Here is a 13,889-nt window from a genome sequence, read left to right on the forward strand (position 1 = left end):
CACTCATGCTCCTGGCTGTAACAGAGATACACACTAAAATTATGAAATGCTGTGCACTAGTTTCTTTCATATTTACTTATATAAATATTTATTATCTACTGTCACAAATAATATGTACAATTCAGTCTCGTTGGTGATGTTAGATAATGTTGACTTGTGTGACAGGATCTCGGTGGCCAGAGCAGCACAACAGCAGTTGGGTCTCACCAGCCGAGCCTCAGCAACCGATGTCAAACTTCCACCACAAGGGTGACTCTGTGGAGCATCTCAAGGCTCCCCGCACCGGTCTCACAGCACCTTCCATCGGCAGCAGTTCGGTGAGTTGCTCACACACACTCAACCTTTCAGGGCCATGGTCATTTTTACATGTTACACATATAAGATGCTGTAACTGCTGTAGTACCATCAGTACCACAAGGTTGGTTAATATTTCCCTGACTTCTCTCATCACTTATTTTGAAGCCATCCCACAAGACCTTAGAAGCCTATTTGCGGTTAGTAATAGGTTTCTTCATTCTTTCCGAAGAATAAATTTTGCAAGGTTGGCTAAATTGGATTATCTGTTTTGTAAAGAATAATGTCTGTTTAAGTATTCCAACTGAGTCCTTCTCTCAGGGTCGGGAACTCTCTGTGATGGGATCTTGCCCACACCACAAACATAAGGTCATATTATTAATAAATAACTACTTTTCATTATAATGTTTACTATCGATTAATGTCACTTTAGTGAAAATGAAAACACGTTCATACAATCAATGATCAACAAGAACCAACTAAACATGAATAATAATCATTATATCTGAGTCAAATATTTTGTCAGGATTGGATACACTTTTGTGTTTGTTAACCACCACTTGTGAGTAACTGTTGTCTGATTCAGGTGAATAGTTTTCAAATAAATAACAATCTCGTTTGTCACAGAACTTTTCTCTGTATTTCCATCGTTTTTCATGTAATCTGTAGCGAATTCCTCATAACAGTTCCAAAAACTGTTGTGTATTTCCGTTTTACTTTTATCAGTTTCATTGTTGTTTCTTTTCTTACGAAGTGGAGAAGAATCATCAACGGTACTACTTGACTCATCACAACTCATTTTCAGAGCTTCTAAAAAAAATGTTCTGTCTTGCTCTTTCCACTTGAACTAATCCTAGAAAACCAGTCTGAAAACAAGAAAAGTGGCAACCAGATATTTGTAATTTTCATCGAATTGGAACAGTTTTTAAGCTCTTCTTGTTGTGATGATCTCATTCTAGTTAAATTTGGTGTTCTATTTGAAGTTTCTTTTCTCAAGGTATTTAAATAATGTTGCAAAATGTGGAATCACATCGGAGATACAGGAAATATCTGTACTGGTTATTTTCCTAATCTCTTTGAATAGTTTAAAGAGTTTGATGCATTGATCCATTAACTCCCACTGAGAAGGTGTCAAATTGTTTAAAGATTCGTGATCCGTAATATAGAAAGAGTCAGCTCGCTGTTGCTCCAGCTAATAATCGCTCCATTAAATAATAGATCGAATTCCAGCATGTGCTTACATCTTTTACTAGTTAGTGGTTTACGAGTTAAGTTCTTAACGAATTGATTTAAACTTGTTGTGCTATTACAAATTGTTTAAAATGAGTAACAATTCATTTCGCAGCAGCTATCTTCTGTGGTATTTCAGTTTTAGACTTTGGCGATTCTTTGATAGTTACAATGAATGAATAAAACACTTTCCATAATCATAGTCTGCGTCTTGTACATATTTTATCATATTGGGCATACTGTCATGGATAAGTAAGTGGATCTTGGGGTCTAGGGAATGGGCTTACCTTAGTTCAGGTGATCCCCAAAGAATTGGGAAAGTATCTCCCCAGGGGTAACACTCAGTTGCCACCCAAGACCAATGAGGAATCCTAATCCCTCAGTCCACTGCTGGACTATGAGCCTCCTCCACATTAGTAATAAAATAATACATAATAATATTTAAAAACTTTATAGACGGCTTACTTAACTTATTAAAACTGATGTTACAAAAGTATTAAATTTGTTCGAATGTAGAAATAGAAGCGCTTTAGGATAAATTTTGTAAGCCCAGAGATTCGACCGCGTACGTCTGTAGGTACTTTGTAAGAAAACTACTCATAGTTAATTAAAAAAAGCTAAAGATAATAAAAAGAATATGTAATTAGAAATAGTATTATTTTTATTTTATTTCTATCAAATCTGTCAACAAAATAGTAAGAGCTACATTACATTTACCAATTACAATTTACCAATTAGTAATTACATACTACGTAAATTATAACTAAAATTGTGTGTTACCTGCTTAATATATAATACATACAACATAATAATATCTAAGTAAAAATAAATAGTAAGAATATTTTACTTACTTGCTTCTTTTCTTCTCCACTCCACGAGACCTTGGTACATAGTAAACACAGTCAGTTTATTATCTGTACTAAAAATCTCATAATATTCCCAAATGGCTGACTTCTTATTAGAAGATGCCATTCTTTAATTTTTGGCAAGCAAACAGTGATATTTTAACACAAAATTAAACAAATGATGCGTGTAGTGACGCGATGTACATGGAAATGAAACAAATACGCCTGCTTCTATCACACTGAGACGTTGTATCCTGTCACATGCAAAATGCACATCTTTTGCCGAACATTTGGTTGCTGAATATTTGTTTTTCTTTTGGCCAAGTATATATATATATATTTTTTTTGTTCTCTTAGGACAAGAAGCTTATAAATTGCACTTAGTCCTGTAAGAACCTTTGCGCTGCTGCTACCGGAGTGATAGGATATTCAGGATAGATAAGGTTAGAGAGTAGGGGCCGCCTCCTATTGAGATACATGAGGAAGATAATTCTATGGGACACTACATCTCAAAGTCATCCCGGAAGAAGGGGAGGCCAGCTCTGAACCAGCCTCTCCAGTCAAAGTAGGCAGGGGGAGGCACACCCTTGTTGAAGTGAACAAGAACCTCTGAGGTAAGGGAGCAAACCCCACCAACTCCAACAGTCATCTTCCACAGTAGACTAGACCTATTGAATTGCCCATGAACCCCAGAATCTCAACATTTGCGGTTAGTGATGTGCCGCTACTGGACATCCATAAGGTTGCCCAGATTGAAGTGGCACATCAGTTTTTGCTGTGCCCAGTGGTGGGTTCAACTGGAACTCGTATAAACCAGCCAGAAGTGATCCCTGCTGGGTGTGGCCAAGTACATAGCCGAATATTTGGCATTCAGTATTTGGCCAAATCACTATTCGTGGCATCTCTCATCTAAATTAATAACCTAGCGTATGAACTAATAATGTGTTTGCTCTCTCTCTCTCTATAGATGATTTTAAAAGTAACCCACCACATATACATTGTATATTCAGTATACATCAATAAAAAAATGTATAAACCTAGGAGCACAAGAGTTACCGATAAGCCTGGAAGAGTACGAGAGATTTCCCCAGAGAAGGCCTCATGCTGAGTGGCATCCGCAGGAGTCGGCTTACGGCAACTCTCTGGACCTTCAGAACAGAAGGTATTGGTCACGTTTATAAATAAACTTTTCTGAACTAATTGACTTGATTTGGAAATCTAGTTTTATGTGAAGGTGATCAAGAAAATAAGTTTGTAACTCAATTACAGTCAACTCTCCGAGTTATGTGGGAGAGAATTAGCTATGTCGTGGATAAAATGACTCGATAAAATATAAAAATTTAGATCCAGATGATTGTCTATGGTTCATTGGAAGTGTGAGATAAAGAAAATGTTATAGACATCAAGCCATTGTGGCAAAATGGTTGGTATTTTCAGCTCTCCTTATCCATTCAAGTAAATTGATCCAATATCTTATTTTTTACTTTAGCTTCAAATATTTATTATAGTCACATGTATTATTAATTATTAGTTAGGAGTTTTACAACTATTTATTCTTTTTCTTATTTATTTTCTTGTTTAGGCATTCATTATCTGCTTTCAGATGTATCTCTTACATTAAACGCAGTTTCAGAACCATTCATATATTAAAAATGTTTAAACAATTCATAATACTTTAAAGAGCAATTCACAAGCTCAGGTTTTTATAAATCATAAGTTGAGAGCTACAATGATGCAATGAGCTTCACAAGCTCAGGACCAAATAAGATAATTGCGAGATTATATTATTTCGGAACTATCATAGTTCTGATTCATTGACATGGGAAATCTAGGGAATTTCTTGTCCTCAGTTTGGTAGCAATCGGGCCGGTTGTAGAATCCATTAATTCTTTTTGCAGATGACACTGCAAGTTTAAGTCATAGAGCAGATTTTATCTATCTCAAAAATTACTAGACAACTTGAGTTTAATATATATATCTGGCTTAAGAATATCAAACTTTCATTAAATATCTCAAAACCATCAATATTTAACTTTTCACTTTATCATAAATACTGTTCAACAAATAGAAATAACATTCTTTGAAAATAAATTAACTTCCTCTACAACTTAAAAATGTATTGGTGTTATTTTAGATGACAATTTGAGATGGGAAAATCACATCAATCATTAATTCAAAAATCGATTTTCAGCATGTTATACAATTAGAAAAATTCCTAATTCAATTCAATTTCCTAATAGGTCAGAAAGAGATCTGACTGATCTAAGAATGGTAAAAATCGTTTATTTTTGTTATTTTGAGTCTTTGATGAGGTATGGTATTGATTAATGGGGCATGTCACCGTTTATAGAAAAGTTTTCAAAAGTCAGAAAAAAAGCAATTAGGATAATAAGCGATTTAGACGTTGACTGCAATCGTTTAGAAATAACCAATCATGCAGGAACCATTTTGAAGATCTTCGAATTTTTACAGTGAGGGAGCGTATATACATATTGGAAATCCTGATTCAAACTTACAAAAGTGTGCAAACCAAACCTCTCATTTCCCAACATAATTATTTTACATGGAACATTAATGCTATTTCTGTCCCAATACATAAAACTTCCCTCTTTAAAAAATAATTTTCTTATAATAACCAATATTTTTAAAATAAATTACCATTAGCATGGCAACAGATTCCAATATTAAACATCTCTTCAAAAGAGTCATTAAAGAATTTTTGCTGGAAAATTAAATATATACATTTGATGATTTTAAGCCAGATTCACCAGGAAATTAGTAACAGTGTACACATTGAATTCATGATATGCCATGTTTAAAATTATTTTGGACATTTTGTACAATTTTACTGTAAGATTTAATTAATTTAAATTAGTATATTAGTTTCTTATCTATTAACAAACCCTACAACATTGTAACATGTTCTCTTAGGCTAATAAAAACTTTTATTTCATTGTTTTATTGACAAATTTTACAGCCCTAACTTACGGTGTGGGAAAAGAAAATTAATCACTAATAATTCATAGTTGAAATGTATTGTACTAGTTTGTATATATATATATATAAATAATATATATATATATATATAGTTAAAATAATAGTTTAATTTCTTTTTTATGTTTTTGAGAAACTACTTATGTAGCTCAAAAAGGTTTTATAATAAAACATTTTGTCCATATTTTAGTATGTTTTAGGGCACAAGATATGGAAATAAAACCATTTTGATTTCAGTTATGTGGGTCTGATGATGTTTTCATTTAGAACAGAAGGCCTCACATAAAAAAAATTTAACTATTATTGGAGCGTTTGTTTTTAAATTAATTAATTAATAATTATTTGTGGTGAGGAGTCTGTTTGCATTCCTTAAATTTTACAGTTTAGAAATATTTGTTTTTGTAGTTAAAGTTAATTAATGTGTGGACAGGTTTTCGAATTTGGGCATGTACAGCAACATTCTCAATGAGGGATTGCCAGAGCTGGAGCCAGGCTTTGGGCAGGATGGGGAGGAGGTTCCTCAACTGTATCCTCCTGGGACTTTGGGGAGAGATGAGAGGGAAGACTCCGAACCCAGGATCCGACGCAGCATCATCAGTAGAGGACTGCCTCACATTGGATCTGCTGGTAAGCAAAGACTTTTCATGAAGGTCAACAACCCACAGGGATTAAAATGGGGTGCAACACTTGAAGAATTATATTTTAGCTTTTCAACTTCCCAATGTCCTAGAACAGTGGTCCTCAAATGGGCCATGTCCGGACCACAAACTCGTTTGGAACGGCCCACAATACAGTTTTTGAGTAATATGTAAAATACAGTAAAAATGTGGATATTACAGATATTGCAGTAATCAATTACCAAATTTTTGAAATTAATAACATAAGCTTTTATTCATTATTCATTATTATTCAGACTGCAGTTAGTCTAGCAAGTGAGTTTGAGTATCAGTATTCGATTGTACTGAATTAAACACCAGCCATCCCCCACTAACCACCTGGCTGGTCAACACACCAATTTCCCTCCAGATTGGGCTTGCCCGGCCAGGTCGCCTGTCTTTCTGTCAGTCATCGGCTGCCAGTGAATATTAATATAGTGCTGTTTTACAAACTGTAGTTTTATTGTGTTTAATGTGCTGTTTGGTGATGTTGTAAGTTTTGTAAGTGAGTTACAGTTTAGCAACTGCTACAATGGAAGAGAAGACAGTGAGAATAGTCAGTTCTTATCAGAATGGACTGATAAATATTAGTTCATAGTACCAAACTGAATTGGGGCCTTACCCGTTTGTTTGATTTGTCAACAAAAAGTATCTGTGGTTAAAAGTGTAAACCTTAAACATCACTTTCACCGAGACCAAACACAAATCATTTTATACAAAATTTCCAATTGGCAGCAATTTACGCAAATCAAAAGTTGATTCCTTATGTGCCAGTTATTCAACTTTCAATCAAATGTTGAATTGATGTATGGTAACATAAGAAAAATTTGCAGAAACCTCTTTGCGCATTTCAAGGACTCTCGCCAAACATATGAAAGTTTTTACTGATGCAGAAATAGTAAAAGAATGATTGTTGGCGAATGGAATACATTATTTGAGAATAAAACAGGATGTTATTGGCACTATTAGTCGCATTCCAGTTTCTGCAGCCACAACTACCAGAAATACAAAGGGGTTTGCAGATGAAAATAATAAAATGTTAAAACAAGTTTTAGTAGGCACAGATAGTTTTCCATTGGCCTTAGATAAGTCATGTGATCACTGACACGGCCCAGCTAGTAGTTATGAGATTTTTAGACAATGCTGAAGAGCAGTTCGTTGAAGAACTGTTAACTATCATATCAATGGAAGGTTACATTTGTGGATAAGACTTGCACAATGTTTAATGGAAAATGCAAATTTAGATTTGAAAAAGATAATATAAGCAGCAACAGATGGAGTTCGAGCAATATGCTGGGACAAACAAAGGCTTGGTTGGTCGAATAATAAGTGATCTGGGATTTAATTAAAATGTACTATTCTACCATTGCATCATTCAACAAAGTATTTTTTGCTGTAAATCAAGCCCTGCTCTTGAGCGTAACAGTTCTTCAGCTTCCTTTGCAGTTATTGAAGATATAAAACTGTTTCTGTCTTAAAGTGAAGGTGAAGAAAATATTGCAAGTGAGTATTTAGGCTTCTTACTTGACAAAGAACTGAACGTAGTGATCATTGCCTTTCTAACAGATATATTCAAACATTTGAATCTAATAAAGTTGATGTTACAAGGGAAAGGAGTGCTTGTGTGTTAGAAGTTAGGAGCTTTTCAAATTGGTATCTGGTGTGAGGATATCACTGATTAACAGATGCACTTCCTAACATCATATCTATCTGAGCTGAAACTGTTGATAGTGATATCGAACCATTAGAAACTTTTTTTAAATGATTTTGGGGAAAATAAGAAATGTACAAGTTCTAAGCAACTGCTTCTCTTTCAAACTTAATGGTGAATGGAATAGTGAAGCAGCACAGGTTTTTCACTCAAGAAAAGCTGCCTTACAAATGGAGATTAATGAATTTCAAGAAGACATCATTTTTAAAGAAATTATTATTCAGACCAGAAGTAGTTGCTTTTGCACTGAAGAGGACTCACCTTGACCATTGAATGTATGTATTTTCTTGATCTGGATTACAATATAAATGCTACTAGGAAAATTAGTTGCTGAATGAAAATTATAAAGGTCTAAAGTAGGCTTCTCAGTGCGAGTATGTATACATTTTGTTTAACCTTTCCAGCGTCATTGACGTGGATCCGCGGAGGGCCACTACAAGCTCAAAACGTTATTGCCGTGGATCCGCATTTTTGCATTCGTTATTTTCTTACTGCTATGTTAGTTGAATATTTTGCTGCTAGATGGTTCTAGTAGTCATGCGACAAACAGACGGGTTGCCCTGCCTCGAATTCTATTACAGTGGGAGTGGCAGTGGCTTCTAATTGGCCAAACACTGTCTAGCAGGCGTGGCCCCGCTCCTTTCACAAAGTCATTGACGGGAGCTCCCGTCAAGGCATCTAGTCAGTTAGTTAGTGAGAAGCGTCCGGTACACGTACATGTATTTCGGTTATCGCTAATTTTCTGTTGTGTCCTATTCTTTTTAAAGTAAATTATTAATATTATATACAGCAGTGTCCAGTGTTTATTTATTTTGTTTACAATTATTCGTGTGAATGGCGAATCCAGACGATTCGGAATTTGAAGATTTGGTAATTCTGAGCAATTACTTGGTCAACCCCAAACTTTTTCATATTTTACTACGGTCATAAGGATGTTATCAGAAAACAAGAAATATAATTCAAGCCCCACAAGGCCGACCTACAGGTAGCCGAGCGATAAGAAGGTTCAAAGTCCAAGCGATAACAGTGGCTTGCGGGAGTCGCGTGGAATGCCAGTTGTGACAGCCCACCACCAAATAAACACTCTTTGTCTACTTTTGTATTTTTCTAATTTTATTAGTTTGTAATATAGTATATGTTTATCTGTAAAACTGTGTTTCATTCCCCTATTTACTGAATAAATGATAAAAAAATTAGTGACAACTACACTATTATTCTACGATATTCTCAAAAGTTAAAAATTAGCCTAGGATATCCAAAAAGGGCTAAACAAATTTTATTTACCGGTAAATAACTCTATTTTGACATACAGAAGCGAAAATAAATTTCACTTTACACATTGGAAATTTTTAAAAATTGTAACTTTATCAAGGATCAGGTCCAATTTTTCATGACGCTTAAAGGGTTAATTATGATAATAACGCAAACTCTACTATGGCATGTGATTACATGCTGATAATTTTGTTTACATTATTGCCCAAATTTCTGTTCCAAGTGTTACTAAACGTGGAGAGCTAAAGTGTTGTATTTGTTATCTGATTCAAAAGGGAATCGGAACGTAATTTGTGTACTATATTGGATGAAGACATGGTACGTTGTGTGTGTTATGTCAGGTGCTTTAGTGCCCTCTCTGGATGGTGGGGGTGTGGATGTGGTGTTGACCACTCACTGGCTGCCGGCGTCCAGCAGTGTATACATCAGACTGCCAAGGGACGAACAGTGCATCCAGGAGCGCATGGCCAGGATCTCCCCAGGTTAGTGTCTGGCTTCCGGAATGCAGTTAAATTATTAAGTAAGGAATGCTAATAAAACAGTTTACACAAGAATCAAGAATTTTATTGCCACTGATCTCTTATAAGAAATAGACATTGTCAATCAATTAAAAGCTACAAATATATAATTTGACAGTTAAGCATTACATTACTTACAACGTTAACAAAATTAAACATAAAACAAGTATCCATCACTTAATTGGAAGAAATTATTTAGAATTAAAATCAATACAGATATTGTCTTCTAGACATTCATTTATTGAGTTATGAAGGTGATTCATTAACCAGCCAAGAGTATTTTGTTTAAAATTATTGAAAGACGTGGTGTGAGCAATATCAGGAAAGTTATTAAAAATTTCAACAGATTTATTTTGAAAGAAGTTCCTAGTTTAGGAAGATGGTGTTCGGGAATGTCAAGCTTAGTTTTATATCTGGTGTTATCTGAATACCACCCGATATCCTGCCTGGTAAAAAACGGGTGTGTATTAATTTTTTTCTATATAGTAAAATATGAAATATGTATTGATTAATTACTGTAAGAATCGTGGTCTGTATAAAAAGTGCTTATAAAAATGTTTGCAGTTCCTTAAATCTATCTGTTAAATTTGGGTGAACAATAATAGCTTTTACTGTAGAGGGGTTTAGTTTCGGTAAGTAGCACTTGCAGAAAATGCTCGGAACTTCACAAAAATTTTAATTGTAATTCACACTTCAAATTCAAAATGTTAATCGTTCTTGTACAGATATTTCAAATGCCTTGTCAACTAAGACAGCAAAGTAATAATGATTATTTTGGATTTCTATAATCATGGACCTCAACATAGATTGGGCTAGTGTATCAACTACTTTGTTTTGAATTTCATGTAGTATCCATTTACATCTGGAATGTCTCATCCATTTCTTTATTTCGGGCTGAACGTCTTTTCACAAATTTGTAATTGTTAAAACAGTGATGAGTTATCCTCATGACCTTGAATACCGAACCCTTGACGACCGATCAATTTTATTGTTGTAAAAATGCACAAAATATTATGTGCAGTTTTTATTGCCAACCAGTTCATCCAGAAATACTGTCATATTTGGTTTACATGCAACTCATAATGTGCTTTACTTAAGAGCATGAGTGTTTTTGTCTGTATGAAACCTTTATAACATATTTTTTCAGTTGTACAAACGGAGAGATATAAAGCTTCTTCTTTTTTCATTTCATTAAACCTTCAGCTGCTTTATAAATGTATTAAACTCAATGTAACTATATGTTATAAACCTTGATTTTTAATAGTACATTTTATCTCCCTGGTTTCCACCAGATGGTAATCAATACAAAGTAGAAAAAGAAGAACTGCAAGATGATGGCTGGGGAGTTGCTGGCATATTGTTCTTTTCAATGTTTGTTTGAATCTTGGTTTTTCAAGAAATACTTCTCAATTGTGTATTTCGTACTTGTGTTTAAACTCAGATATAAATGATAAAACACACACACAAAAACATATTTGTTGCTAAATCGGCAGTGGTTGGAAAAAATAAAAGTTAATTGCATTAGATCATGGTAGACAAACAATAGGGTGTTTAGGTTGTAGCAGCACATGAATTAACCAGATCAATAAGGTGGTTTTAGAGTTATTTTTTACTACAATAATAATAATCCAATTTCTTAATTACCAACACTAAGTTTTATTTTCATAAAAGTAATAGTAAAACAGTAATGTATTTTCATTGTTATGTAAAGTTTACTGATATAAGTATTATTTGTTTGTTAACGTAATCAAAACTTCAAACACTGTACATTTTTATTTGACTTTTGAACATTTTTATGTAAACTTTAACTTCAGAGATATTGGTGGGGCTAACCTAACCAAAACCAAAATTGGGCCCCTATGAAGTTGGCTGCTATGTGCTTGGATATAACTAATAGGGTTTGTGCCCAAGCCTGAACTAAACTAATAAAAGAGAAATAAATTTACCATAGAAAAATATACATCAAGACATTGTATTTTGTTGGCAAGTAAAATTCATTCAAGTTCTGTTACCTAGATTTTTCAATACCAGAAGTACATGTTAATTAATATCTCATGTATTTTGGTGTGTAGCAAACATAGTAGAGTTACCATTCTGATTTTTTCAGTAATTTCACTGACAGTAATCTGTCATCTGTTCCTTAAATGGATTAAAAAAGATTCAATTTTGATTCTGTATAACAAAACATTGTATACAGTGTCTCAACCTACACCTTCCAGGACCCTCTAGTAATTTATAAGAGATATAATTTGCATCTACTACACAAAGGAACACATTAATGAAAATTTCATTGTGTCTCATTTGTTTTATAAGTAAAGAAACATTCTCATAACTAAAGCAAAGCTTTTTAATTAATTTTGCCAGTAATACTGATTTGAAATAGAAATGAAAGGATCAGAAAGGGAAAAATATACAATAGAAGGTAAGGAAATGGTGGATATAAAATGGGGCAACATAGTTAGACTCTCCTCTTACTTGCATTTCAATCTGCTTTATTGTACTTTTTTATTTGTGTGTTGAGCTGCAACTCCACAGCTTGTTTTATTTTTCTATGGTAATTGTGATAATGTGCTAAGTTTCAAAAGGGGGCTTCAACTGTTTCAGAAAAGTATGATGACCTGGAGGTGTTGAGAGCAACTGTGGAAGAGCAGTGTCTGCTGGAACGAGGGGTTTCTCGAGGGGCCAACACTTCCCCGCCAGCCCCACCCAGCCAGTTGACCGTGTGTCGCCTGCGGCTGACTTGTAGCTGTGATGCAGTATCTCCACCTGCAGAATTGTGTGCTCGCGTATTGCCATATGCCGCACAGAGCTGGCCGCAGCGCGGGCCCAACGTCTTCTTCAGACCACATTCCGACGAGCATCCCGTACTGGCTTAGTGACTGTATCTTATGCTTCTATTGTATTTGCACAGTATAATGTTTTTATAATTTTGTCTAACCTAAGCTACTATTTGCAACATGGAAACATGAGAACAAGTCTTTCAATTTTAAATTTAGTAATGTTACTTATTTTGGACTTTTAAATTTACAGTATGCACTCTTTAGTTACTGTACATTTTTGTCTGGTGTAATATAATATGATTTCTGAGGATAATAGGAAAATTTACATGAAGTGGTGGATAGTATGAGGTATTAAAATAAGGTCTTTTCTGTTGATGCACACTATAACATTTACAAAACTCACTCTTTACAAACTCTTTATCAGTGGGTCTGACTTTTATTCATTTATTTTATTAAAATCGTTAGGAAAATACATCAACGTGTAAGACTGCTATTGATCTCTTCAAAGTTAAAACCATGCACAAAGTAAACTTCCTCTTGTAAGCCAAATCTACATAATATAGTGTGGAATAATTTATATTGAATTGAAAATAATGTAGCAATTTAATAAAACCTTTTTCTGTTTAGCCAAAACACATTTCATTGTTTTTTAAAGCTTTTGGGGTTTTTAAATATTGTAACTGATCTCATCAGCAGTGGAACTATGGCAGTTTAAATTTTTAATAAATATTATAGTTGAGTATTTGTAAATATTTATTAAAAAATATTAATTCGAAAACAATAGGTGTATTGTTTGTGTATTATACCATCTTTTAACCCTTTCAAGATGGAGCACAGTAAAAAAACTAGGTGAATATACAAAATTCTAGTGCTCAGAACCAGCTGATTTATGAGAAAGAGGATGCTCAATGACCAGGCTCAATATGCAACCTTTGCAAGGTGATTTCAAAAAGTATCCAGCCTAAATCTGGAAGATGTTTACTCATCAACATATTTTAACATGTGATCTCCTTAACCCATTGCGGATCACTGACAAGCTGGGCTCGTCACGCAGCGGCCGGGCCTAATGGCACGATGACGAGCTCAGGTTCGTGAAAGCGGTCTGCTTTTAAGTTTCCCTCCAAATAGTTCTATTAATGTCTGATAGATCAGGTGATCGTCTTCACTTGTCAACTAAGAGTGTTTAACAATGGTCTACGTTTAGAGTTTTCAAAAGTTTTATAAATATCCTACAGATCGCAATCGTATATCAAAGTTGAAAAATCATTCATACGAGTTTACTCTCTGCTTTTTAGCGCTTCTGATTGGGTGTTTTCTTCAGTTGTTATTATAATACTTTTGAGGTTAGTGACACAGAACTAAACGACGCAGAAGTACATGTTGGCGGGTTTAGTCTAGACAATGGCCCGAATGTTGTAATCGCTTCGCACGAGCCGCTTTATTTAGACATGATTCAGACATCATCCCTGCCACCCCGGAACCTTGCTCGCGTGTTATCATTCCTACACGACAGATACCCCAGTAGGCCCATGGTCCATCTGAACGAATACCTTCACAGCTGAATTTTCTAGTATACAAAAGCGAGCGAT

At 34.5% G+C, this 13,889-nt stretch overlaps 1 protein-coding gene across 1 annotated transcript; it reads left to right on the plus strand.

Moving 5' to 3' along the window:
• Positions 1 to 168: 168 nt before the first annotated feature.
• On the plus strand, positions 169 to 12,758 carry LOC124372506. The gene is made up of 5 exons (XM_046830907.1): positions 169 to 317; positions 3,411 to 3,531; positions 5,794 to 5,990; positions 9,344 to 9,484; positions 12,125 to 12,758. Exons 3-5 carry the CDS (start codon positions 5,810 to 5,812, stop codon positions 12,394 to 12,396), a joined length of 594 nt encoding a protein of 197 aa, XP_046686863.1. The 5' UTR covers positions 169 to 317; positions 3,411 to 3,531; positions 5,794 to 5,809; the 3' UTR covers positions 12,397 to 12,758.
• Positions 12,759 to 13,889: the final 1,131 nt, after the last annotated feature.

The sequence above is a fragment of the Homalodisca vitripennis genome, unplaced genomic scaffold (assembly GCF_021130785.1).
Source record: "Homalodisca vitripennis isolate AUS2020 unplaced genomic scaffold, UT_GWSS_2.1 ScUCBcl_3391;HRSCAF=8907, whole genome shotgun sequence".
Taxonomy (NCBI): domain Eukaryota; kingdom Metazoa; phylum Arthropoda; class Insecta; order Hemiptera; family Cicadellidae; genus Homalodisca; species Homalodisca vitripennis.